Source organism: Lissotriton vulgaris, chromosome 12 (assembly GCF_964263255.1).
Source record: "Lissotriton vulgaris chromosome 12, aLisVul1.2, whole genome shotgun sequence".
Lineage (NCBI taxonomy): Eukaryota > Metazoa > Chordata > Amphibia > Caudata > Salamandridae > Lissotriton > Lissotriton vulgaris.
The window spans coordinates 732,183,120-732,208,551 of record NC_141700.1 but is presented as its reverse complement, the minus strand read 5'-3'; the positions used below and the strand labels follow the sequence as shown (position 1 = coordinate 732,208,551).

Genomic DNA, 25,432 nt, shown 5'->3' with positions numbered 1-25,432 from the left:
CACCGTTCATTCCACTGTATGAGAAGATGGTTAAAATTGGCAGCCCAGAATTTCTTGTTGGTACAATCAACTGCCAGGCCCTTCTTGGGTGAGAAAACTAACAGTGTGAAAAGTTAACAGTCATTTTCACTGTCTGAAAGAGTACAAGATAGTCACCCCTGTAACTTGTCCCCAGTATAAGGATTAACCTTTGATACTATGTCCTTATATAGGAAAGGAGAAAGGAAGCATCTTCCAGTTTTCCGTATCCTAGCACAGGAAGATGTTGGTGTTTATTATGCGCAAGACTACATTAAAACAAAATTCATATCTCTCCTTCTACCTTTCACTCAGGAAAGGGAAAATTGTACCTCTTCCAGTCACTGTACACAAATCAACACATTTTCTCTCTCACTCAAACGATCACACAGGAATGCACATCTACATTGCAAGCAGGACACACATTAAAGCAACTTTCTTGCTGTGCATGTACCTTAATACTAGAGGACCCGCTTGCTAATGCAGCTCATTTCTCCCTCTGCTCATCACATTAACCTGCATATATTTGCCCTCCGACTCATGCACAAGAGAGATAATGAAGCACGTCCCAATCCACATGCACTGCTGTGGACCCAGTTTCAGAACAATGGTCAAGCAGTGCTCAATGTAGAAGTAATGCAGATCTTACCCCCTCAGATATGAAGGTGCTGAACCTGGGTAGCATTTGGTAGAGGCCAGGATCTGTAGCAATACTCTGGAGTGCTTCCTGGGGGAGAGAATATGAAGATTTGAATCAACTTTCTGGCATCCAAGGACAAATTAATAAACATTTTCAGAGTTTCTAATCGCACACCTCAGTATATGAGACAAAGAGAGGCAGGAGGTGGTGCGCAAGTGGAGGGATCAACAAAATGTCAGGAATAAAAAACAAGCATTTGCAATGCAATGGGTCTCGCATTTACAGAAGTTTAAGTTATTGGCATTGTAAATGACAATGCATTTTATTTATATTTAAAAAACCAAAATATAAATAAAAGGCATGGTCATTTACAATGCCAATAGCTCAAACTCGTGTAATTGCGAGACCTATTGCATTGCAAATGCTTGTTACATAAAGATTCCCTCCACAATTGTGATGCACGTAGTATGGACATTCCAAAGGAAGTTAAAACACGCAAATCCATACCGGTGCGGATGGAGACCTGTTTTAGATAGACCATATTACAAGGCATATCCATCTATAAGTAACAGCCACACCGTTGGCCAGCTTTCCTTTAATAAAACTATTCTGTTGTTCCTATTACGTGCTTCTGGGAATTACGTACAACCTCTCATTAGCCAGTGACCGACACTTTATCCTCCCACAGGGTTGAATTATTTATTATCTTACATTATAGAAAGAATGATGACATGAATGAGTCTTCCACAGTCCATATAGACCAGTTTACTCCAGTATCAAGAGACACTTGGGCACAGTGTGTGATATCACACCCACATCATTTGTAGAATTTAACATGCAAGACACGGGTTCGAATAAGACATGGACTAGAAGCCTCAAATCTTTGCTGTTTATGCGGAGGGGGACTTATTTTACCTCAACAGATTGTTACCCAGAACAAGAGAAAGAAAGGCAGTAAAGGGAGAAAGGAGGAGGAGAAAAGAGAGGAAACTATTGACAAAGAGAGAAGACAGGAATGAAAAAGAGTTTGCAAGAGTGATAAAGAGATAAATTGTAGGGAGAGAGAGAGCGAGAGCAAAAAAAAAAAAAAAAAAAGGTCTATTTGGCTGACGCAAGTGCCATTTGAAACATATCGGGCACACTCTGATTTTCGACAAACCAACTTTAACAGTGCATCAAAAAAATATTTTTGGTGGTCCGAATGTGCACTTACCACTTCAGATGGATAATAGATGGCAATATTAAAAAGTCTCATGTTTGCTGGAGCTAAATATATTTTCAAAGGCATAAACATCTAGTTGTCTTATTAGCCAGAGGAAGCGATGCTCTGTGCCCCCAGCGCCACAGTCAGCAGGCCCAAGGCCCTGGGTGGAATGGCAAACTATGCAACTAACAACAAGAGTTTGAGCTATCGGCATTGTTATAACAATGCTTTTTATTTGTGTTTTGAAATCCTGAAAGTGGTGCGTAAACTACCACTTTGTACTTCTGGCCCTTGCTTATGAGAAGCAAGGCTGCCATTGAAAAAGGTGCCGTTATCTTCAGCCTTGCTTTTCGTAAACAAGGACTATAAGTACAAAGTGTGTGTTTACCCACCACTTGCAGTTTTTCAAAACACATAAATGGCATAGTCATTTACAATGTCAATAGCTCAAACTCTCGCAAATGCAAGACCTATTGCAGTGCAAATGCTTGTTACCTAGGAATCTGGTTGGAATCCCAACTTTGTAGGGGAGCTACATGGTATTGTGTAGTGTTCTCTTTTGCAGTGTTGTTAAAGTGCTTTTGTTTTACTAAGCTAAGCACTGAGATGCACAATATTTTATTGTATCATTTGTCTCTCTCTACAGTTCTGCGTTCTTGTACACCCCACACGACCTCCCTGAGAGCCTTTGTCTGGTAGCCCTCACTACCCTGTTAGACAAGTGTGGAAAAGGATGTACGTAGTCCAGTTTTCCAAGCCATAGGTAGACCGACCACAGGATATCAGTGGCGAGGGTCCTCTTCCACCAGATTTGAGGCCCAGTATTCCCGGACGGGCCTGGGGCCCCTTCGAACAGGCTCATACATAAAAGATGTGGTCACAAATACCCACTCCCCATCCTATTAACCAAATCACTAAGGAAATGCATCTTGAGAACATCAACAAGGAGTTTCAAATGAAGGTGGCGTTTGCCAGTAACCTTGACCTGGAGATGGGGATAAAAACTAAATAACAAAAAAAGCTTGGCCAACCACTAGCAGTGAATTAAAAAAAAATAGATTGATGCACAGGCTAATAGGTTTTGGGTTGTAAGCCATTCGTCCTGAGGTATATTTCCAGGTCTTCCACCAGTCTTTACCTTTTCAACAGGATGTTACTGTTTACAGCTTAGCCTGCAAAGCATTTCAGCATAGCGGATTATTCATATCTGTTCTGCTGTAGTTGTGAGAATGCTGGCTTTGAATCTGCCCAGTCTCAGTTGAGAACGTTCGGGAGTACCCGATTGCTTCCTTGTTGCTATTATCACAATGACCTTCATTGTGGACCCTTAGAGCAAATCAGTTGAAGACATGCTTGCTACAAGCATTGGTGCGTTGCCGAGAAGAGGGCGATTGTGCCCTACTTTAATAAAACACCTCATGTAGAGCTCGTCAGTTCCCCTACAAATGGAGTGATCTTTTACATGAGAGCCCGTACAAGGCCAGATGAGGAAGCTCAAAGGTGAAGCAGGTCTTGTCCATTAGTACTTTAAAATATCCTTAAATAGTGTCACTAAGAAAAGTAGCGGTTACACCAGTAGAGACGTCTTGCAGTGGCCCACAAATGGGTGTGTTTTCTGTATGAAAATGCCATCCATTGCAGACAGTATTTTTTAAAAGTGCATTAAGTCCGGTATGGGTTAGAGTGAATGAGTACATACATAATGGCAGAGGTCTAAGGCAAACAGTTTAAGGCATTGAGGATGTAACATTACCTCTGCCCAGGTCGGGGATGAATGGCTGTCAGATTCCCCGCAGAATAAAAAAAGAAAAAACAATGGAAAGGGAAAGAGCGCCATGCGCTAGTTGTCGGCACGCCGTGAGGGTACACTTCAGCGTGGCCTGCGGTTCGTGCCCAGTGGCGGCGCCTGCCGACTTCGCCGTGCTGCACGGCTCGTACAACCAGGGAGGGGGCCGCCAAAGCAACAAACTGTGAAGCAGGCGCTGCTGGAGTTCAGCAGGTGAGAGCAGGCCGAGTCAGAGAAGACCTAGAGAAGGTGGAGCATGGGCTGAAACGCCGGAGGGAGGGAAAGCAAAAGCACACCATGCGCGTTGAGGGAGACGAGTATGCGTGCACTGGCTGGGGGCGACTTGTGACTGTGTGTGTTTGTTGTTGAGGAGGGAGAAGAGTATGTGTGCACTGGCTGGGGGCGACTGGTGCGTGTGCCGCAGTTACTGTATGCAGCTGGCTTGCGTGGACTGAAGGGGGACAGGGGATGTGCACGACGCAACGCGTTCCCATTTCCAGTCCGGCCTGCGCGTGCCCATCTCCTGTCTCCCATGAGAGGAAAGTCAGCGACATTAGATCTCGCTGGCGACAGAGCTTTTGCGCTGCATCGCCAGGCGAGACCTAAAAACGGTGATACAGAGGTTACAGCAGCTGATGTGTGCAAACAAAAAGGAGTGAATGCACCAGATAATCAAATCCTACCAGAAACAGAGAGAAGCGGGGTCTTGAAGAAAAGAGATAGGAAAAAAAATAAATAAAAAAAAATTAAAAAAAGAAGAAGTGTAGGGGCTGAAGCCGGGGGTACAGCAAGCCACCACAAGTAGAGGACTACTTTAGCAGAGGAAAAGACAAAAGACTGAAGAACGACAGAAGAGCAAAAGGAGAGAACAAGGTGACGATAGGGAAATACGGAGATTACATTTCAGAAAAAAAGTTCTTGTAGCCATCTCTTGGTCTTGTTAAGACAGCCCACAAATTACACATATGCAGCTGAGAATACAATATTGTGAAGAGGGGTGGCTGACGCAAGATCCTATCTATGCCTCTCACAAAGAGAGAAGCAGATTGAGAGGACACTTACAGCCCGCTTGGCCTCACAGGATCCCACGCATGCTTCGGTGATCTCCTTGTAGTACAGCTGTTGCTCTACAGACAGCTCGTGAATGCTGCGTGGTTTGAGGCGTAAAGGCCCTCCTTCCAGCACTGGAGGTTTCTTTTCCTTCCCTGTGAACAGAACACAATCTCAGTCTCCAAAGTACAGCAAATCACAGTTTCAGAAGTACAACTATAACCCCAAGCTCACAAAAAAAATAAATGATGCACCACAAGAAAATAAAAGAATGTTAACAAGAACCAGAATAATGAGAAAGAACAGGAGCATAATTAAACACAGCAAAACTACAAGGGCACAGAAGCAACAGACCTAGAGTTACAGTCCGGAAATTTCTAATTGTTGGAAGTGGAAATAAGGATATTGCTGAGAAAGTGAAGACTCAAAGTCAAAGTGATTTCAACTGCAAGATTTTGAAAAATTGTTAGTGGCAAAGCAGTGGAGGGGAGAAAAGCCCTGCTAAGGTATCAAACATCTATATCCAAATCAATCCAGATCAGGTAATTCAATTGTTTTAAAGAATTTGGCTTTGGATTCAAGGTCTGCATTGACCAGGATTCGGCTCAAAAATATTTATTCAGTACAAACAGGTTGACCATGAAAGAGCAATTATACAGTGTTAATAATAAAAAAAACTGGAAAATAGTTAATTCAAGCAATTAAAACAAAAATATAAAACAAGCACTCTTAAATAGTGGCTATTAACATAAACTCAGTCCAATATTTATGGCAATAAAATACAGAGCATACATCAATCCTGTAGCCATTCTAAATGGGTATAGCATTACAAGAGTTCCATACATCACACAAAGCTCAAGTCCAGCAAATTCAGGGAACGCCATGAGCTCCAATTATTTTAATCCCCCGAGGGATAAATCTATTTAAAATACTTAAATGTGGAGTACTCCATATTAAGCTAAAAGGAGATACTTTTCCTAATATTTACTGTGCCCCATATGAAAAATACTAAAACACAGAAAAGGGTCTGTCAGGGCACATGAGAATTTTAGCGCAGCTTTATGGTCACTGGTATTATTTTAAATACAAGTGGTCACATAAAATCAGCCACACCCAGCATAAAAAGTACAGAAACAGCAAAAGTGCTTAGTGCTCTGTTTGCAAGTGCCCTCACATGGTCAAGGGATCGCAGGATCGTGGTTTCATTACTGGGAGGGTGATTTAAAAAAATGCATAATTCCCATCCGCAGTCTGGTGCGGATAAATCTGTGCGGAGTGCGTGAGACCATAGACAAGTCAGGTTGAAAACCTTCTCTTAATGCGAGTGACATGTATAAGCAAATCGCAGATTTCTTTTCTTCAACAATCACCCTTTTTTCACCTTTGGAGCCAAATAGGGAATCTTTTAACACACTTTCATGCAGGGCCAACACTGTAGAAGGCGATTCCACCAGGGATTGGCCATCAAACTTCTTTTAAATGTCATTAATATGGGAGAGCAAGGGAACAATAAAAACATGTACAAATGTATTCCATGATGATAGATCTTGTGAAGAGTGTTTCAGGCTCAGCCCAAATCGATTGCCAAACCAAAATAGGTTTAAGCAGGAGTAGATCCTCTAGGTAGAAAAGCCCAACCTCTTTACGACTAGTCATTGTTGAAACCGAGGTGGGGATACTCAACAGAAGTTTGAGAAACTTCTGTAGAGTGCCAGTCATTGCATAATCCAAAATGCCACCTACATACATAGTGGCAGACAGAGCTTTGGCTTGGTATATTTTGATCATTGATCTGATGGCACGACCAAGGAACGTATACGAAAATCTAGAAATGTCCTCACAAACCCTACTCATTTAAGTCTGGCACTTTGTAGATGATTGACCCAAGATCTATTGCTTGTGAACGATATACCTTATTAACCCTTGCAATCGGAAAACCTAAAGAAGCTTCAACTCATCTGGGACTTTTTCCCGCGTCTCATATAGGTCTTAGGAATGTTTATCTTCAATTTACTCCTCTCCATGAAGTCCAGAAAGGTGTCCATCTGTCTCTGCAGGCCGGCGGCTGTTCTTGACATCAAAACTGAATCATCGGCATAAAGTAATACAGAGACGAATGGCTGACAACAATAGACGAGTCATACAGCAGGGCCATGAGGGCATCATCCAAACCATTAATGTCAAGGGAGAAAAAGAACAGGTCCAGGACACAACCCTGTCTTGAAAAGGAGCAAGTACATTCCCTGTTGGGGCCAGAGTGTACCGTAGCAGTCAATTTCCCATAAAAATTTGCAAGAAAGCCAACGATGTTCTCATGTGCCCAAGTGAGAGTAAGGTTTTTCATAAAATCGAATGATCCAAGACAAAGGCACTACTCAGGTCGGCAAGACATAGGAATAGTGAACCAGAGTTGGCCTTTGTATAGTTCCCAATGAGCAGATCCACGTTGACAATTTTCTACCATCCTAATTCTTTCTTATAGCAATACTGGGCATCTGATAGGATACAGTTATCGGTAGCCGTCTGCTCTAGTCTTTGTAAGAGAACCCTACCCATCAGTTTACCGGCGGAGTCCAATAATAAAATCGGATGGTAGCACTACGGGGCAGATCTCTCCTTCTTAAAAATAAGCACTATAATAGAATCACCCCAGCTAGAGGGGGTTGTATACTCTACAGCTGCGTTAAGCACACAGGTCAGAATAGGGCTCCAGAGCTCTCCTACAGCCTTGAAGGCATCAACCGGGACATCATATGGCCCGGGGCACTTTACCCACGGCACTGCATCAACGGCAAGAAGAACTTCCTCCAAGGTAATTTCCAAGGGTCTATTTATTTTGTGTCACATGCTAGGGAGCCAAAGATGTCAGAGTAATTAATGCTCAACCCACCCATAGAATGGAACATGGGAAGTAAATTGTGGGACTGTGTCATCTTTCAAGAAGGGGGCATTTACAGTGTTCAAAAGCAAAGTGGATTGAGCTAGGTTTGCCCAGCCTTCTTCCTGGAGTGACATCTTCCTATTGGCTAAAGCCAAATTATAGTCCTTCCTAAGTTGCTTGATGGCAGTGTGTTCCCTTGGTGAACTGTGCAGTGCTATCCACAGAAATTTAGCAGACTGAGCGCATGAGCGATCAAACCAACTATGCTTCATTACAGGCCGGGGTCTAGACTTTCGGGTCAGAGAAATATTGAGTGACCTGGAAAAAACTTCAAATGCATGGATCAATAACATAATCAACCTTGTCACTTAAACATTACTTAAATTATGATTCATTGATATTTAACAGCTTCTGGAGCACGGCTGGATGGTCTAACACCGTCCACTTAATCCGAAAACCATTTGACCTTGTGGAGTCTGTTAGCAAAGTTGGTATTAAACCTCTGCCTTTCCGTACGTTACAAAGCAATAACTAACAGATTATCGTCACTTACTGCGGTCGCTATAATTCTATGGTCAATAACAAAATTCCTAAATGGGAAGGAAAATAAAAAGTGATAGTGATGCTAGCTCCTCTGCCCATAAAAGAACTGATCTAGGCTTTAAGTGAGCACTAGTTTCCAATAATGTAAAATCATATTTAAAAATAAGAGAATTAAGGGGCCGCCCATAAACATTATGTAAAAAGTGAGGGGTTTCATCGTCTACTGATGCCACACACCAGTTTTGCTGCAAAGGTAAATTTCTGTATATTAAAATCCCTAGTCCATAAAATTAAACAATCAGGGTAGTTTGCTAGTAGAAACGTCTAGATCTGCCTTTAAAGCAGTAACAACCGCGCTACGTGTGGAATCAAAAATATTATGATAAAAATTAATTAAAACCGAATCAGATCCACCCAAAAAAGACAGCCTCACAAGCTGGCAATAGGATGAGGCAGTAAAGGATCGCCTGACGACTGAGGGTAACAGATTCAAATTTGAAGATCACCTTTGGTCAACCCAACAGTGATGGGACAGCAGATGTAAAAATAGTGGAGAATCTTTCCGCATGGGAGGGAGCTACATACCAGATTTTCTGAAATCAAATTACATGAGATGTGGAAATGATTTGGACCCAATCTGGAGCATCAAGCTTATTTTTAAAACCAAATATATTCCATGATGTAAAAAAGACATACCCCTTTATGATTCGCCAATACTGGTAGAGGGGATACAGCAGTTTGGCTAGAGGTTCCTAATACAACTAGATCAACTGGCGAAATAATATACTTATGAAGGGTACAACAGACCGAGCGGTCTGCCCCTTATTGATGCATTGAGGGCCATATGATTGATCACCCGTTCCTCCAAGTAGGATGAAACCTCAATATGGTTATGCTAATCTATTTCCTGTAACTGACAAAGTCATAAACCTATTGGATGGGGCAAGAGCAGATTGACAGTCAGCCATCCGAGATTGGGCAGGTGGAGTGGGAGCCTGCACCCTACAAGATGGGTGCAGGTGGTGGTAGAAATATCCCCTGGTAAGACCAGCAATGTTTTCAGAATTGATACTGGACCCTGGGGATTTAAACAAAATCTCACTGAACTCTTTAATTATTAGATGGGCAATCAGGAACATAAACTTGTACTGTAACCAATAGAGGACCTTATTCCTTAGTTGGTCAACACTCCGCTTAACCTGGAGACAGAGGGAGTGGGGGGTATGTGGGTCATTATCGACACAGCCAGGCAGTAAATTGTCAAATTATGGATTTTCTCCCACTCCTGTTCGGGGTTGTTGGTCTTCCTTATTTGCTGTGGGACACTTCTTGAATGGATGCCAGGAGGATATAAAATAACAGGGGAAGTGGTCAGAATATCAGTTCTAACCAGATCAGACAGAGCAGGACATATGTTCATAGAAGGAGCAGAGGTGATAACAGTACCCCCACCCCGCCCCCGAGACACGAGAGTAGTTTACTGGCAATGCCGCTGGGTAACACTCCACAAGGAGACTTTTCAAGTTAGTCACCGCTACTTCCACTTTCTCTAGGCGAGAAAAAATGTGTGCCCCAACAAGCTTGTGACACATGTTGCCACCCCATTGCATATTTCTTCAACCAGGTCAGGCACAGATTCTCTGGATGTATCCATATTGTAACTGCAGAGACCAGGACTTAAACCAGAGCTCGGACTCTGCAAAGGTGTTGAGGGACCTAGGCATTGTCTTTTTGATTTAGCTGTTGCTTCTGCCCTCTTTCTCTTTCCACCAATGCTTTTAAAGTTCCCTTTCCCTGCAGGAATATGAAATCCCTCCAAGCTGTCAACAGGGTTGGCTGTCCCAGTGAGATCAAAATCAGGATGGCCAATTACGATATCCGAAGCTCCACGGGTTGCAGTTTGCAACAGCGGGTGAGAGTGTGTTGGCAAGGAGTGGGTCTGCAGAGACTCCGTTTCTAAGGGAGATAAGGATAGACGCCGTTCCGCATATTAGATTTCCTTATTAATTGATCCCACACCCTGCTGTAGAAAATGACCCAAGGCGTGGGCTTGGAGGGAGCAGCCCTATGTTTCCCCAGAATGAAAAGGCAATAGGACTGGGGGAGGGGGATGGGGGGGGGCAGGGGTTACTGGTGCCCCAGAATCTGTTACAGTTCAGCTCCTCTTCCCACACACAGGGTAAAGTTGGGTGACGAGCTCCCATTCCAGCTGGAACATCAAAATACGTAATAATCGAGTAGTACGGACGTTTTTGTGCAATATGCAGCAGGCTGGCTCTCTATAGAATATTGCCACTATGTGGTAATACCATGCCCAGAGTCCAGGGGTTTCCCAAACGTGCACAGGGCTCAATGCAAATCCCAAGGTGCTTTATTAGTGGTAGTGGGGGTACGCAGCCTTCGGGCCTAACACAGAGGCGTTCAAGACATTTACGCACAACTCAAAAAAAGAGTTCCAGATCAATTTTATGAAATTATACTTAGTTGGTACGTTATTTTAAGACCCAGATCTTCGTAATAAGGGAAGCACGTTTTTAATTAAAAATACTTTTCACTTCCAAAAATTGACATTTGGAAACTTTCTCACATTGTCCACTGTTATCCTATGGGGAAAACAATATTGCGGTTCAACAGGTGTGTGTTGAACTTACAATTTCAGTGTTCGGAGCCAAAAGCCAGCAAGGGCCATGGGGTCAGGTAAGTACCACAACTCCACCACCAGCTACAGGAGGTCAAAATCGGAGTTTGACCCAATGCTTTTCAATGGAGACAGGGGGCGCCTGGAGCCACACTGTTTGCAGGTAAGAAGATCGGTTGCATGGGCTAAGTTTTTGGGGGTTAGGTTAAGCACAGGCAGGGTCACAAAGCAGCACCAACCATACACCACCAGCAGCACAGGGGTGGCCGGGTGCAAACTAGACGTTGGGTGTCCAATGCTTTTCAATGATGATTTTCCTGAAGGCAAAGAGGCTGCAGGCGTGGCACTGGAGGTTGCAGGAGGGCGATCAACAACAGCAGAGGTAAGTTGGGATGTAGGGAGTTTCTTTATCTTTTGCGAACAGTTGTTTTATTTCTGACCGCCGCCCAAATCCGGCAAGCTAGTCGGAATCAGGTCTTCCTGATCTCGGCAGGTGCGCCAACGAGGCTGCGGACTCGCAAAAGATAAAGAAGCTTCCAACACATGGTATAACTTTACCAGACAGACTGAAAGCCTTTTCAGGTTGGAAATATCACCGGAAATAACAAACTACAAAGGATTGATCATAGCCCTGAGGAAGTCGCTGGGTAATCCCATGTAACAGCGACGAAACACATGTTGGCTAAGAAACTAACCACGTGGAGCACAGGACGGACTTCACTTTCGGAAGAAACCGAATAAATCCTTATGAAAATAAACACAAGACAATCCGTATTGGGACTTACAAAAGCAACTACATGTACTAATATCTCAAACGTGTGCAGAGGATTGGTATTTACAGTAAACCGGGGATGCCATCTGCTGCCAACAGCAGAGACAGGGGTGTCACATTACAAAGGTGGCCGGCCTCTGAAGCTTGCCTCTTTGAACACTGGCTCAACCTGGGGGAGCGGCATGACACCTCCGCCCAGGATGTGCCCTGTTTGCTGGTCCCAGAGGACAGGAGCTCTCTACCCAGAAGTCCAGAAACAAGTCTGGTGGTGGCTGGCTGCCTACAGCCGGTCAGAGAACACACCAGGGTTAGTAGGGATTCAGGGGGCACCTCTGTGTTCATGGGGCAATTAATACCACACTGGTATCAGTGTGGATTTATGGAGAGAAGTAGTTTGGTACAGAACACTCCTATATTCAGTAAAGCCATCATGGTGCTGTGGAACTAGAGTTGTCAAGTTCCCAGCCCATGTACTCTCTCGGTCTTCACAGGAACTTACAACATTGGAAAACGGTGCCCAATATTGTAGGGGCATATCTGCTCATGCAGATATGTTCTCACCTGGAGTTTAGTGCATCCTGCCTTAGGGCTGTGAGGCCAACTAGAGGGGTGACTTACCTATACTCTCAGGCAGTGCTAGCTGGCACGGCACCCATGCAAGGTGACATGTCGAATTCGTTTTCAGCCTTACAGGGGCATGCAAGCTGAAAGGGCAGTGGTATGATCCCCGTGAGGGGGGTCCCGAGGGACCCTCTTCAGCTTCCAGGCCCTAGGTACCCAGAGTACCATTTACTAGGGACTTACAGGAGGCAGAAGTACCAATTAGGGGGTTGTTTTAGGGAAGAAGCACTGGCACAGGGCACCTGGTTGGAAGGGACCCTGTGAGCTAAACTTGAATCCACATCAAAACCAGGCAAAAAGTGGGCGCTCTATCAAAGAATCCCAACAGTATTAAAATAGATTTCCACAGTACCTTTAACCTTGAAACCAAGGGGGTGCCCCAGTCCAGTCTATTTCTGGCTATACGCTGCAGGAGTCTCTTAGCGCTTATACCCACTTGATGCACAATGGGAGGCAGCTGTGTGTAGGCAGAGTCTGCCCCTCCTCTGGAATGCTGGGGGCCGTAGTTCCACCCCAGACGTGGGACCGCAACGAACAACAGTATTAGATGTCCAGCACTGCAGGAGTCTTAGTGCTTTTGAGCGCTTAATGCACAATAGGAGGCAGCTGTGTGCAGCAGAGTACCCCCCTGGCATGCTGGGGGACGTAGTCCTACACCATCCACGGCACCGCAACAACCGGAGGCAATTGATGTCCCCGTAGTGACATCATTGATTACAATGTCAGAAGCAAAGGAGCGGCACCGCAATCACTTATACTCTATCTACATGTTCCTTTTATTTCACCAGCAACCAGACCTTATTGTTCCTGAAGCCCTGGCGGTACCGGCGCACGTTCAGACGAAACACCACGGACTCAATTTTGTTATTGAATCATTCTTGAAGAAAACATTTTACCATGAAAATGGTTGAAAACCCTGATCATCTAGTCTCAAAAACAAAACTCCAACCACAGGAAACTCCAAGTGTTCATAACCAGCATTTCTAAGTGGCTGAACCAGTTTTCTTCACTGTAGATTTTTCAGTCGTTCGATCAGGTGCCTCATCTATGGATTCCTGTGCGGATGTCTCAATAAGTAGAGTACTATTTTCCATGTCATTACACCCATATCAGTAGAGGACTGACAGATGATCGCCGCTGGACGATAACCAAACTCCGTTAATTACAAACATCAGTTATCACCATAAATGAGGACTTCCCAGGAATCTAAACCTTAAAAATCATCATCAGTGCACACTTTATTTTTCATACCGAGAGCTAACCATGCCAGTTGCTTATGAGCAGGGAAGAGCCTACATCTACAGCATAGGTTTTGTTATAGAAAATTCAAATTTCTTAAGTCGTGAAGATTCTGGAAATTATCAGCAGGTGTAACATCTGTCTGAGTTACCAGGTAAGTGGAGTTCACGCAGAAGTATCAGAAAAGGAGGAGGAATGGCTAGAGACAAATGAGTGATCACAGACTTGGCCTCTGTGGCTAATGCTAAATGATGTTCTACTTGATTGTTCAGGAGGCCCTGCGGAGTATCAGGCTCGGTTTAGTAGTGTGCCCCAGCAGAGGAAGCCTCTCCTGGGAAACTGTTCAGCCAAGGTAACCCAGTCACAACTCTAGCACTTATATCATTCACTAGGACCAATACAACAAACATGAGTGAGCACTTAAGGTATAAAAAGGCAAAAAGAGGATGGTACCTTGAGAGGTGTCACAGAGAAGAAAGAGATTGGAGACACCAGCCTTGAAAGCCCTACACTGGCCGCTGTGGATGTGAGGATTACGATTATGGTGTACCATCCACAAAGACTACTCCGGAAAATGGAGCAGGGTACTTACAAAAAATAAAAACACACCATACTCCCAAAGAAACCTGTACACAATAACAGCCAATATCGTTATCCAATGCACCTAAATCCAACTAAACCAAGGAGGAAGATTGCTAGGATTCAAAGCCACAGAAAATTCACAATAGGTCTCTAAACCAAACTGTTAACCAACAGTCCTTTACTGAATATTCACAATTTGAGGTGGTGATTGATAAATATCAGTGACTAGTTGAATTCCAACAACTCCTTCAAAATATTCAGACTCTCATTTAGATGTAATTGTCTGAAGAATGCTCAAGGTGATGCACAGCTGAATCCAGACCAACACATGCCAATGTTTGTGAATATGCAAAGTTAGCGGCAACAGGCCACAGACTGTGTGGACAAGATGAGTGGAGAGGCAGAGACATTCGGAGCACCAGGACTAATAGGAAATGTGCAAGTGAGGAAGCAAAGCCCTTCCACATTTCAACCAGCTTTCTGTTTAAAAGTTCAGGAATGTTCAAATTATTCAAAATGAGTTTGTATACTTTAACTATATTTGGCTTTATTTGAAGAAACAATATTTATTTTCATCCTATTCCCACAGATCTTTTAGAATTTCTCCATTAGATATTTATTTTGGCTTGCTAATTGGAGAAGGACATATTCAATGGCTTTTACTTATTTTCTGAGGATATGGGGTTCATCTGCTTATTTGTACTCTACACGGGATATGAGGAAGTAGAGATTTTATGAAGGTATGGTTATTGGTCTGGCAATCACATTTGAACCTGGACTCACGGCACTCAGTTTCAGTACCTACAAAGGGGAAAAATTATCTGAAAATTGAGCACCTGCAGGGGAGGCTCTGCCATTAGGGCAGGGGAGCTTCAGCCCACTGGTTTCTCGCAGTGTGAGAAGCAGAAACATAAAATAGTATTTTAAATACCATTTTATGTGTCTGCTTCTCGCACTGCGAGAAAGCAGAAGGGTATGCCTGGCTGGGGGCGGGCGGTTGGCGGGTCGGGGTGGCTTGCCCTCTGTTGTGGGCCCCAACTGTTTGGTTGGCCCTCTGGGGCCAACAAACCAGTCATACGCACTCTGGATTTTCTCTATGTAGGCTGCATGCGGCCTACGTAGAGAAATTGGCCTCCCCATAGGCGCCCAGCTGGACGCTGTCCTCAGTAATCACAACGCTGCCATTGTAGCATTGGGATTAGCTTTGGGGAGGCGAGGGAGGCTGCCTTCTTCCTGTTCCTGAGCAAGAAAGCAGCAGGAGCTGAAGTGGTGCGGGATCTGGTAAGGTACTTTTTTTTAAACCCCCCACCCCCACCCCGCCGGGCGCGAATCCCCGCACAACCTCTCCACCCGCGAGTCATGCCAGCGGCAACTGAGGATACATACTAGAGCAATGTGGTAGACGTCACAGAGTCATACTAGCTGTGCCCCAGATTGATGGCTAAAATAAAACTGTTTATTAATAAGATTTTCAGATCCAACAAGTGGCTAGCAGGGTAATGGACAGCATGTGAATCTAGAATAGGTAACACTAGAAAAAAAACACTACTCTGAGGGCCAACTGTCTTATCTGAATTTTCTTTTCATTTTTCCCAAAAATTATTTTTATTGAAAATTGTTATACAGTTATCTCTAACAAAAAAAACAACAACATTCAACCGGTCACTAAAGTCTGTAATTCTGATTGCTCCCACAAATCTATTCCACTACACTAAAGTAGTGCATAACATGAAAGCATCAACACCATATCTTGCATTATTTCCACGTGACACGATAAAACATATGCCAAATAAACATGTTCATCAAAGTGGCTGCATCTTACTTCAGATCACTCCACGGTTCTTTTCCATGCCCACAAATGCTCCTAAATGTATTAGGACAACCTTAGGTGTATATGCTCCTTTTCAGACTCCATACACTACTCTGTATTCCAGTGTCATGGACAAGCTTTAACTCAGAGCATTAGCCCTTCTACCCAATGCCAATTCAACATTTGCAAAGTGACAATGGTAGGTCATGAACGCCCTCAAACACCATAACTCTAGTAGTGCCACTTAAGGGGGTAGTTCTGTAGGGCACCACCATTACAGTAGAAGCTCTGTGCTTCCCTCCAATAATTTGTAGCCTAGGGCAAAAATAAATGATGGGGCTCAATACTTCTTTCGGACGCATTCTCCAACACCAGCAAAGGTGATGCTATAACCAAAATCGATCACTACCTTCTTAAAATAAAAATTCAACGCAAGAACTTCAGCTGGACAAGCCTAGAGCCATTTGTAAAAGAGACATCCCTTGGGTTTGCTTGAGCTTCCTACCTATCTGCAACCTCTAACTTTCCCACATAACTTGTTAATTTTGCTCTGAACTTTTCTAGAAATGTCGAGCATCATTCAGTAATATTTTTGACACTGCTTTCCTATCCATTTTGTTTATAAGCCAACATTTCCAACATATCTGAATTTCCTTTTTGACTAGTAAGGAATTTCTTCTGAAGAGCAAAGTGCTGAACCCAGTGCAGGAATTTCAGGAGGATGACTGGACTGCTGTAATGAATTATCACTTTTGCACTGATAAAGTACGAGTGCAGAGAACAAGGAGATTCGCCGTGTCGATCCCCAGAGGTTGCATAGTTAGGTGGCGAGGAAGCTTCTGGGGGAGTTTCAATTCCCTGTGGCTTTTCCAAATCATAGCAGTTTTGCCAAACAATGCACTTGCCCGTACACCTTAGGAAACTGGCCAAGCATTCTTATGGGCACATGGATAGTGTTTAATTGTAACTGGCAAAACTAGTTTATATTACTGGAAGAGGTCAACATACTAGATACACGGCCCTTCCCTTCCTAGCTTAGAGGGTTGCAAATATCTTAACCCAACATCCTGGTATAATTTCAGGCTCGGATGTGCAAGTTTGACCTTTGGGTGCATTGAGATTTAATTATGTCTGATTAGGATACAATAGAAATGATAAAGTCTGCAATGTGACTGTTACAGATTTCTCACACAAGGAGGTCACACTATCTGGTGAGTAACAGGTATGATAATCTAAGATAGATCTAAATGGAGATTAGGAAGACGGGATTATGCAACATACACTTTCATCGCATCATCACCACACCAGAATTGCACTGAAGTTTCTGCTTTTCTTGCCACACTTTAAAGTGTTCACTTCCTATGCACTTACCTTTGCCATCTGGAGTGATAGCGTTCTGCCCCTTGCCCTTCAGCGGGCTGCCTTCTTCTTGCCCTGGCTTTACCGCTTTCAATGGCTCTGTGGCTTCGGTTTTTTGCTGCTCTTTGGGTGCTGAAGAAAGTAACAGATGACAGACAAAAGCTTAGACTTACAAAATGGCCTGGGATCATCCCACGCCCAAGCATAAAAGAACCTAAATAGGTCACAAATTAAGAAAAACTGAATGGAGAGGAAGGTCACTCAATGGAAAAGAGTGAGAAAATCTGCAAAGAATTCCACTTTTTAAATTGTAGCAATGAATGAGGAGGAAATACATGAGAAATACACAAGACAAGGAGTAAATAAGGAAGAAGCAGGAAATGGAAATGGTAGGAGTTGCAACCTCAAAGCACAGAAAGTGGGTCACTATACCTGGAGGAGGGTTCTCCGGAATAGCAGGCTGCACCCCTTCGATGCTCAGCCAGTGAGCTGCAATGGACAGGGAAAAAAGGCAATCAGAATCCGTGCACACAGCCCAACAATAGTGGACACAAGTTTGAAGCGATAGAGCAATTTACATAAGACTAAATAAATGTTAAGGAGCTCAGGCCCGAGATGCTTCAAAACAATTACACATTTGCACCAGGGGCGATGGATTATGAATTTATAAGTAAATCTTAACTAGAATGTGGCCTGTACATCTCCTGTATCAGGGTACACACGAATTCAGTGAACAGCGTGGCTATGAAATGCATCTGGTGGGACTTGGACATCACAGAATTTTAAATGAGCACCACTGAAAACTGCTTTCGTTTGGTCCAGGAGTAAACCGGATGACAAATTATTTCAATTACAAAATGGCCTTAAGACAGCTTACCTTTTAAGCATACATCCAGCGGTACGCGTGGCAGTGGGGTGTTGATAATGTCGCCGAGATCCACCTCCTTCTCATCGTAGAAGTACAGCTCTCGCCCTCCTCCACTCGCATATCGAAAGGGGATAAATTCATTTGCAGTGAACCCATAAAGTGGCTAAAAGACAAGCAGAGGCTGTGAACACGAAGGTCTTGTGAGGTTAATTTCACAATTCATCCGAGTATGAACCAACATTAACACAAATATTTTTCAACACAGTCCTATCTTATCCTATAATCTCTGCTCTCAACACAAATATAGCCCTGGAGGCAACGCATTAGCAGACACTTAAACCAGAATGCAAACATTCCTATCAGAAATCAATTTATGGCTTAAGAGTCAATCAATCAATTCTTTATTTGAATGTCAGACATTCATAAAAGATAACATACAGAATATACATACAGCTACAAATCATATACAGTACAAAAAGCAGCACGAGTTAAATCTTTTCAATATCTCCCACCTAGAAATCAAGGTTTTTGCAATATGATCCGGTCAATTTAAGAAAACGACCCATTGTAAAACATGCATCAGCGTGAGACAACAATTGTAGGAAACGAAGTTCAACTCTGCATTGCTTAAAATTGGGCATCCTAAAAAGAGGTAATAACAAATTGTGTTCTAAATTTCTTTTTTAAATTTACAGAATGTAAAATGCTTTAAAGATTGGTTATAAGTATTGTCACAAGTACATTCTTTGCCTTCCAAATCACCAAACTATCCTGGAGTGAAAAACACAACATATAACCAAAAGTGCCAGCTCTAAATGTCAGCAACAAAGCTCTCTCCCAATTATTACACACAAAAGACAAATACGGCTCTAGACAGTAGTTTGTTTTTAGGGCAATGTAATTCTCAACTAAGGGTTTTCTCAATTCCAGACTATTCCGTAATGCACGACTCACCATACATAAACGTTTCACAGAATGCTTATCATTTTTACATATATTCGTAGGGTTGTCAAATAAGGAAGATTTTCCCAGATCTGCTTAACACATTCAAGTCCAGGACGCACCGAACAGAACCACTAATTATATTTTGACTAAAAGAGGTCCCAGGGTTGTTGCACACTGACAAGAGATGCCCTATCATAATCAAATCCTCAATATAAGGCAGACCCAATTCGTTATGGCAAAGGTAATGGGGGGTTGTTTGAGCAGTGACAGGCGACAGAGGGAAAAGCGATTCTCCTTCACTTGCAATGCCCAGCAATCAACAAACCCCCTTACGTCAATACACATTGTTTGGTGCATATTTCTGAAAGGGAAGAAATCAGCTTGCCCCCACAGTCTTACAAACATTAAAAAGTAAGCATACTGCTTGCTGAAACTTAGTGTTCCCATACCATACATTTTATGCCCATGATCCATTAGAATCAAATACAAGATCAAAATAAGGAAATCTGGGCACACACTCTAAACTACTCCCGTTGACAGAAAGCGTAACAAATAGTATTTAGGGCCACATGCCATGGGGTGAGATTTGGTAACATTGTTTGACAGGTCTAAACTCAGAAAAAGCATGTACCAAACAACGCAAGGCATTAGTATGGGCAAGAAGCACAGCATCATCAGCATTCAGAAGTACAGGTGTACAAAAGGAATTGGCGTAGGGGACATGAGTTACTGTGCTCAAAAAAACGTTATGTTTATTATTATATAGGACAAATAATAAAGGGGCTGATACACAATCTTGCCTCATGCCTCGATGCATGATAAAAGGATCCGAAATTTCGCCGTTTGGTCTTAATCTGATCCTAGCAGACAAACTGATCCAGCTATGCCAAAAAATTAACAATTGTAGAATCAATCCCCAATTCTAATAAAACCCCCACAGCTTAGCACGACTGACCTTATAGAAAGCTGAAGACCAGTCCATGAAAGCCAGGTACAATGGACTCCTTCTAGCTAAGGTACATTTTCCCACTAACAAATGAAGCTTTAAACACTGTTCCATTGTACTTAGCCTGTCTCTGAACCCATATTGACAAAGAGATAATGCATTGTTGTCATGTAACCAATCTCTTAATTTAATAAAATAACCCTACCCATTATTTTACCAGTGGTGAGCAAAGCTACCCATAAGTCTATCCTACATTTAAAAATATCAGTTGGCTGTGGAGCTTTGCAGTGGGAGCTCTGATTAAGGGCGTCTACTGACCTCGGAAACATGAAGCCTCTCAATAATATTACTATTATACGATAGGTCAGCAGAGGCACTACAATCTGAAATTCAACAGTATATGTTGCTAAAATGCGCCACCCAATGGTGTGCAGTAGCATTGCTACACTTTATGGAGCAATGTTATGGATCGTTAACTGCTCTCCAAAACACGCTTGGGGTCTTAGAAGATGCTGCGACAGACAGACAGACAGGCAGTACCAATTGCCCCTTTGAATGAAAATTTCAGCTTTCTTGTAGACAAAGCCTCTTTATAGAGTGCCCGAGTTTGTGCATCTACGTAGAGTAGCCAAAGCTCTCAGCAGATTCTTGGAGCTGAATCTAGCAAACCAGTGAGTGACTGTAAAAGTAGATCTACAAACAGGCTTAAGTATGATCTATGTATTAGATCACAAAGCTTTATACTAACCAGATAAGCTCCTTTCCAAAGGATTATCTGATAAACAGGCCTTGAAAATATACAAATCAGAATTAATTAGGCAATTCAAATACTTAGGTCCGGGCAGGTGCCAAACTAATCTAAGCCCATTATGTTGGGGCAAAGTTATATAACAGCTTGGGACTCTCACAAAACTCATGGGTAAAGTAAATGTAGCTCCAAGGGGATTATGAACTCCAAAATGTACATCCAATATGTCACACTTTACCAAATACTGTAATAATCCATGGGTTACGGACATTAATCGATTATGAAGGCACTACCTTTTCCATGGAGCATCTGAATCCTAGGCTCAATATCATAATCAAACTCATGTTTATTTATGAGATCTTGCACCAGGATACACTAACCTAATTCAGCACCTCTACAATCAGAGGTCATACATAAAACACGTATCAGAATAAGATAGAAAAGCGCCAAATTCGTTGGTTGGGAGATTTAGTTTAGCATTAAAAATCCCACACAGCATAATATTACATTCTGAGGGTGAAGAATTATGCTTAATCATGTTTGTCAAATATCTTGAATAGGGATAAAAATCTTAATGATAGAATAGAAAGAGTCATTCCAAAAATTAATAATAAACAGATTAAAACTATGAGAACCAACCAACCGCATTACTTGAACCTCAGTAATTTTAAAACCCAATGAAATATTTTCGCTTTAACCCAGAGCTTAACCCAAACGGATAAGCCCCCTTTTGGAAGCACAGATGCGGAATGAGTTGCTGGGATTGAATGAACGGAATAACCACTACAAACAAGAGGGACAGTAGCCCAAGTTTCTTGTATAATAACGAAATCGTACTTGTCAATCGAGGACATCCAGTCTTTCTGGGCGAGTTTACTGTGAATCCCTGCAACATTCTAAGACCAGAAAACTAAAAACCGAGATGCCCCTTGGATTTAGTGACTAATATTCCTTATTTCCATACCCTGCCCAATTTAATTAGAGGAATATTTACTGTCAGATGAACTATCTAAATCCACAGGTTTAATAATAGTACAGTTAGTGTCGGCAGAAATAGCCTTTAATGGGCTAACTTCCTGAACACTTCTGCTATGCAAAGGCGTGGCCCCATGTTGATCAGAAAGTCAGTTACACCGAGGCAAAGGAGCACACCTGTTAGTGAGAAGTAGCCCAACATGGTAGGACACAGGATGTAATAAATTCAGCCTCGAAGTGGGTAGAAGTGCCGGATGAGGGATAAAAGAAGATACAGTATAAGGGGTTTACATATATATCCAAGTGAGAGGGGGAATATTTGAGAGTGCCCAGACAGGGAAAATCCAGACAGACTAAAAGACTACGTATTATTTTAGGATCCTTAAAATTCACAATACTTTATGGGATAAACAAACCTAATCAACCCTTCTGGCCATACGTATTAGATTATTAAACATCGCCAATGTTAACACCTTGTTGAATCGATGTATTGGTTGCTGCTGCTCACTGAGAGGTCGCTCCCCTAGTCTCTCCTGAGAGACCTGGTATCGTTTGCTGCCTGCATTTCAAATTGCTTTCTTCGTGTGTTGACTGCACTGTTGTTGTTTATACTGTAGCGCTTCGCCTCGCGTCCACGTGTTGCCTGCCTCTGTTGCTGCTAGCGCTTTGCATCGCCTCCACTGCCTTGACTTGTAATTAATATTCAGAGCGAGTTTACCCCCGGCGCTGTGCTCTGCCCTCCCCTCCGCTGCCATTTTGTTGATGTTGTTGTCCTCGTCAGCCCGCCCCGCCTCCCAGCTGAGACGCCCTCCCACTAAGCTTATACAGCGCTCCCGTAGCAGGAAGCGCCGTGATCCCCTCGCTGCTGCTCACTGAGAGGTCGCTCCCCTAGTCTCTCCTGAGAGACCTGGTATCGTTTGCTGCCTGCATTTCAAATTGCTTTCTTCGTGTGTTGACTGCACTGTTGTTGTTTATACTGTAGCGCTTCGCCTCGCGTCCACGTGTTGCCTGCCTCTGTTGCTGCTAGCGCTTTGCATCGCCTCCACTGCCTTGACTTGTAATTAATATTCAGAGCGAGTTTACCCCCGGCGCTGTGCTCTGCCCTCCCCTCCGCTGCCATTTTGTTGATGTTGTTGTCCTCGTCAGCCCGCCCCGCCTCCCAGCTGAGACGCCCTCCCACTAAGCTTATACAGCGCTCCCGTAGCAGGAAGCGCCGTGATCCCCTCGCTGCTGCTCACTGAGAGGTCGCTCCCCTAGTCTCTCCTGAGAGACCTGGTATCGTTTGCTGCCTGCATTTCAAATTGCTTTCTTCGTGTGTTGACTGCACTGTTGTTGTTTATACTGTAGCGCTTCGCCTCGCGTCCACGTGTTGCCTGCCTCTGTTGCTGCTAGCGCTTTGCATTGCCTCCACTGCCTTGACTTGTAATTAATATTCAGAGCGAGTTTACCCCCGGCGCTGTGCTCTGCCCTCCCCTCCGCTGCCATTTTGTTGATGTTGTTGTCCTCGTCAGCCCGCCCCGCCTCCCAGCTGAGACGCCCTCGCCCCTCCCCCTCCTCCATCCATATATGACAGGTGTTATAGCGCGCAGCGTTTACGCGCAGCGTTCGCGCCCAACCCGCGCCAAAGGTGCGCCAAAGGTAAGCCCGTCTACGCCCGTCCGCGCCTGGACCGCGCCCAGCGCCAGACCCCCCTGGCCCCCGTCCCTCCCAGCCCCCCGCATTACCTACGATGCCGCCACCATCCTAGCCCTTAACCCCGGTCGCGCCCCCAACTGCGTCCAAGCCGCCCCTGGACAAACCCATGGACCTTTCTCCTGCTTCTCCTGCAAATTCAGCGGCACCGACAACATCTCCGCTACGACCACACCACAGATTCCCGACCCCAACCACCTACAATGCATCCTTCTCAACACCCGATCAGTCCACAGGCACGCCATTGACCTATGGAATCTACTAGACACCATTTCTCCGGACATCGCCTTCCTTACGGAAACATGGATGAATGCTTCCTCCGCACCAGACATCACCATTGCCATCCCTGAAGACTATAAGATCACTCGCAAAGACCATACCAGCCACACAGGAGGAGGAATCGCTATCGTCCATAAGAAATCTATCCGCATCTCAACCAGCTCTGACGCCAACCTCGCTAACTCCGAACACCTTCACTTCCAGATCCACATCGACCCCAAAACCACACTCAGAGGCACCCTCCTCTACAGACCACCAGGACCCCGCGCAAAATTCAGTGAAGACATCACGGACTTCATCACCCCACACGCGCTCCCCCTCCTAAGACTACATCCTTCTGGGAGACCTCAACTTTCACCTTGAAAAGATCAACGACCGCAACACCGCCACCCTCGTGGACAACCTCGGACTTAAACAACTAGTCACTTCCCCCACCCACATCGCAGGTCACACACTCGACCCCATCTTCACATCCAGCAATCATGTCTCCTTCAGCCACACCACGGACCTCCTCTGGACTGACCACAGCTGCGTTCACTTCACCTACAACAAACCAAAACCCAGCATCCACCTCCAACCTACCCTGCAAAGAAACTGGAACAAAATCACCACGGACCAAATCTCCGCATCGCTCCTTCGAAACACCCCAGCCCTCTCTTCTAACGCTAATGAAGCCGCCGCCAACCTCACCCTATGGTTATCCAACACCGCCGACACCTTAGCACCACTGAAAAAACGTCAAAGCAAACCTGGCAGCAAGAAGGCCTCATGGTTCAACGATGACCTCAAGAAGTCCAAGAAACTCTGCCGCTCCCTTGAAAAGGCCTGGAAAAAAGACCCAACCACTAGCACCAAGGACGCCTTCAAAAACGCCACCCGCACACACCACCAACTAATCCGAAAGGCCAAGAAAACAGCATTCAAGGATCGACTCGACAACAACGCCCACAACAGCAAGGAACTTTTCAACATCGTCAAGGAATTTTCCAATCCCTCGGCCAACTCCAACGACATCACCCCCTCTCAAACCCTCTGCGACTCCATAGCCTCATTTTTCCACAACAAGATTGCTGACATCCACAACAGCTTTGACAACCAACCCGGAAACCAACCCACCCTACCATTTGCTGATCATCTTCCCCCCGTGAACACCCTTAACGACTGGAACCCAATCTCCACTGAGGACACCATCCGCCTGATGAATTCCATCCACTCAGGATCCCCCACAGACCCATGTCCTCACCACATCTTCAACAAAGCAGACTCCGTCATAGCACCGCACCTCCGAAACGTCATCAACTGCTCCTTCAACTCCGCCACCTTCCCGGAAGACTGGAAACACGCTGAACTCACCGCCCTTCTGAAAAAACCCACAGCGGACCCCACCGAACTCAAAAATTACCGCCCCATCTCGCTTCTTCCATTCCCGGCCAAAGTAATCGAGAAAGCTGTCAACAACCAGCTCGCCGCCTTCCTCGAAGCCAACAAATCCCTCGACCCCTCACAATCTGGCTTCCGAGCAAAACACAGCACTGAGACCGCCCTCATCGCAGCAACAGACGACATTCGAACTCTACTGGACAATGGAGACACAGTCGCCCTCATCCTCCTTGACCTCTCTGCAGCATTCGACACAGTCTGCCACAGCACCCTTTTACAACGCCTCAATAACATCGGAATCCAAGGAAAAGCACTTGAATGGATCACCTCGTTCCTCACCGGAAGAACCCAGAGAGTCCGCCTTCCACCATTCAAGTCCGAGGCCTCTGAAGTCATCTGCGGCGAACCACAAGGATCCTCACTCAGTCCCACCCTCTTCAACATATACATGAGCCC

At 44.4% G+C, this 25,432-nt stretch overlaps 1 protein-coding gene across 6 annotated transcripts in view; it reads right to left on the bottom strand.

Moving 5' to 3' along the window:
- Positions 1-25,432, bottom strand: part of TAF6 (TATA-box binding protein associated factor 6) — a 70,673-nt gene that overhangs the window by 24,074 nt on the left and 21,167 nt on the right. For all 6 annotated transcript variants that reach the window (XM_086946018.1, XM_086946015.1, XM_086946019.1 and 3 more), the window contains exons 4-8: positions 18,021-18,174; positions 17,576-17,632; positions 17,156-17,275; positions 4,711-4,853; positions 668-745 (exon numbers count right to left, since the gene is read on the bottom strand). In XM_086946018.1, the coding sequence (XP_086802144.1) occupies positions 668-745; positions 4,711-4,853; positions 17,156-17,275; positions 17,576-17,632; positions 18,021-18,174 (552 nt within the window). The remainder of the gene's footprint in view (positions 1-667; positions 746-4,710; positions 4,854-17,155; positions 17,276-17,575; positions 17,633-18,020; positions 18,175-25,432) is intronic.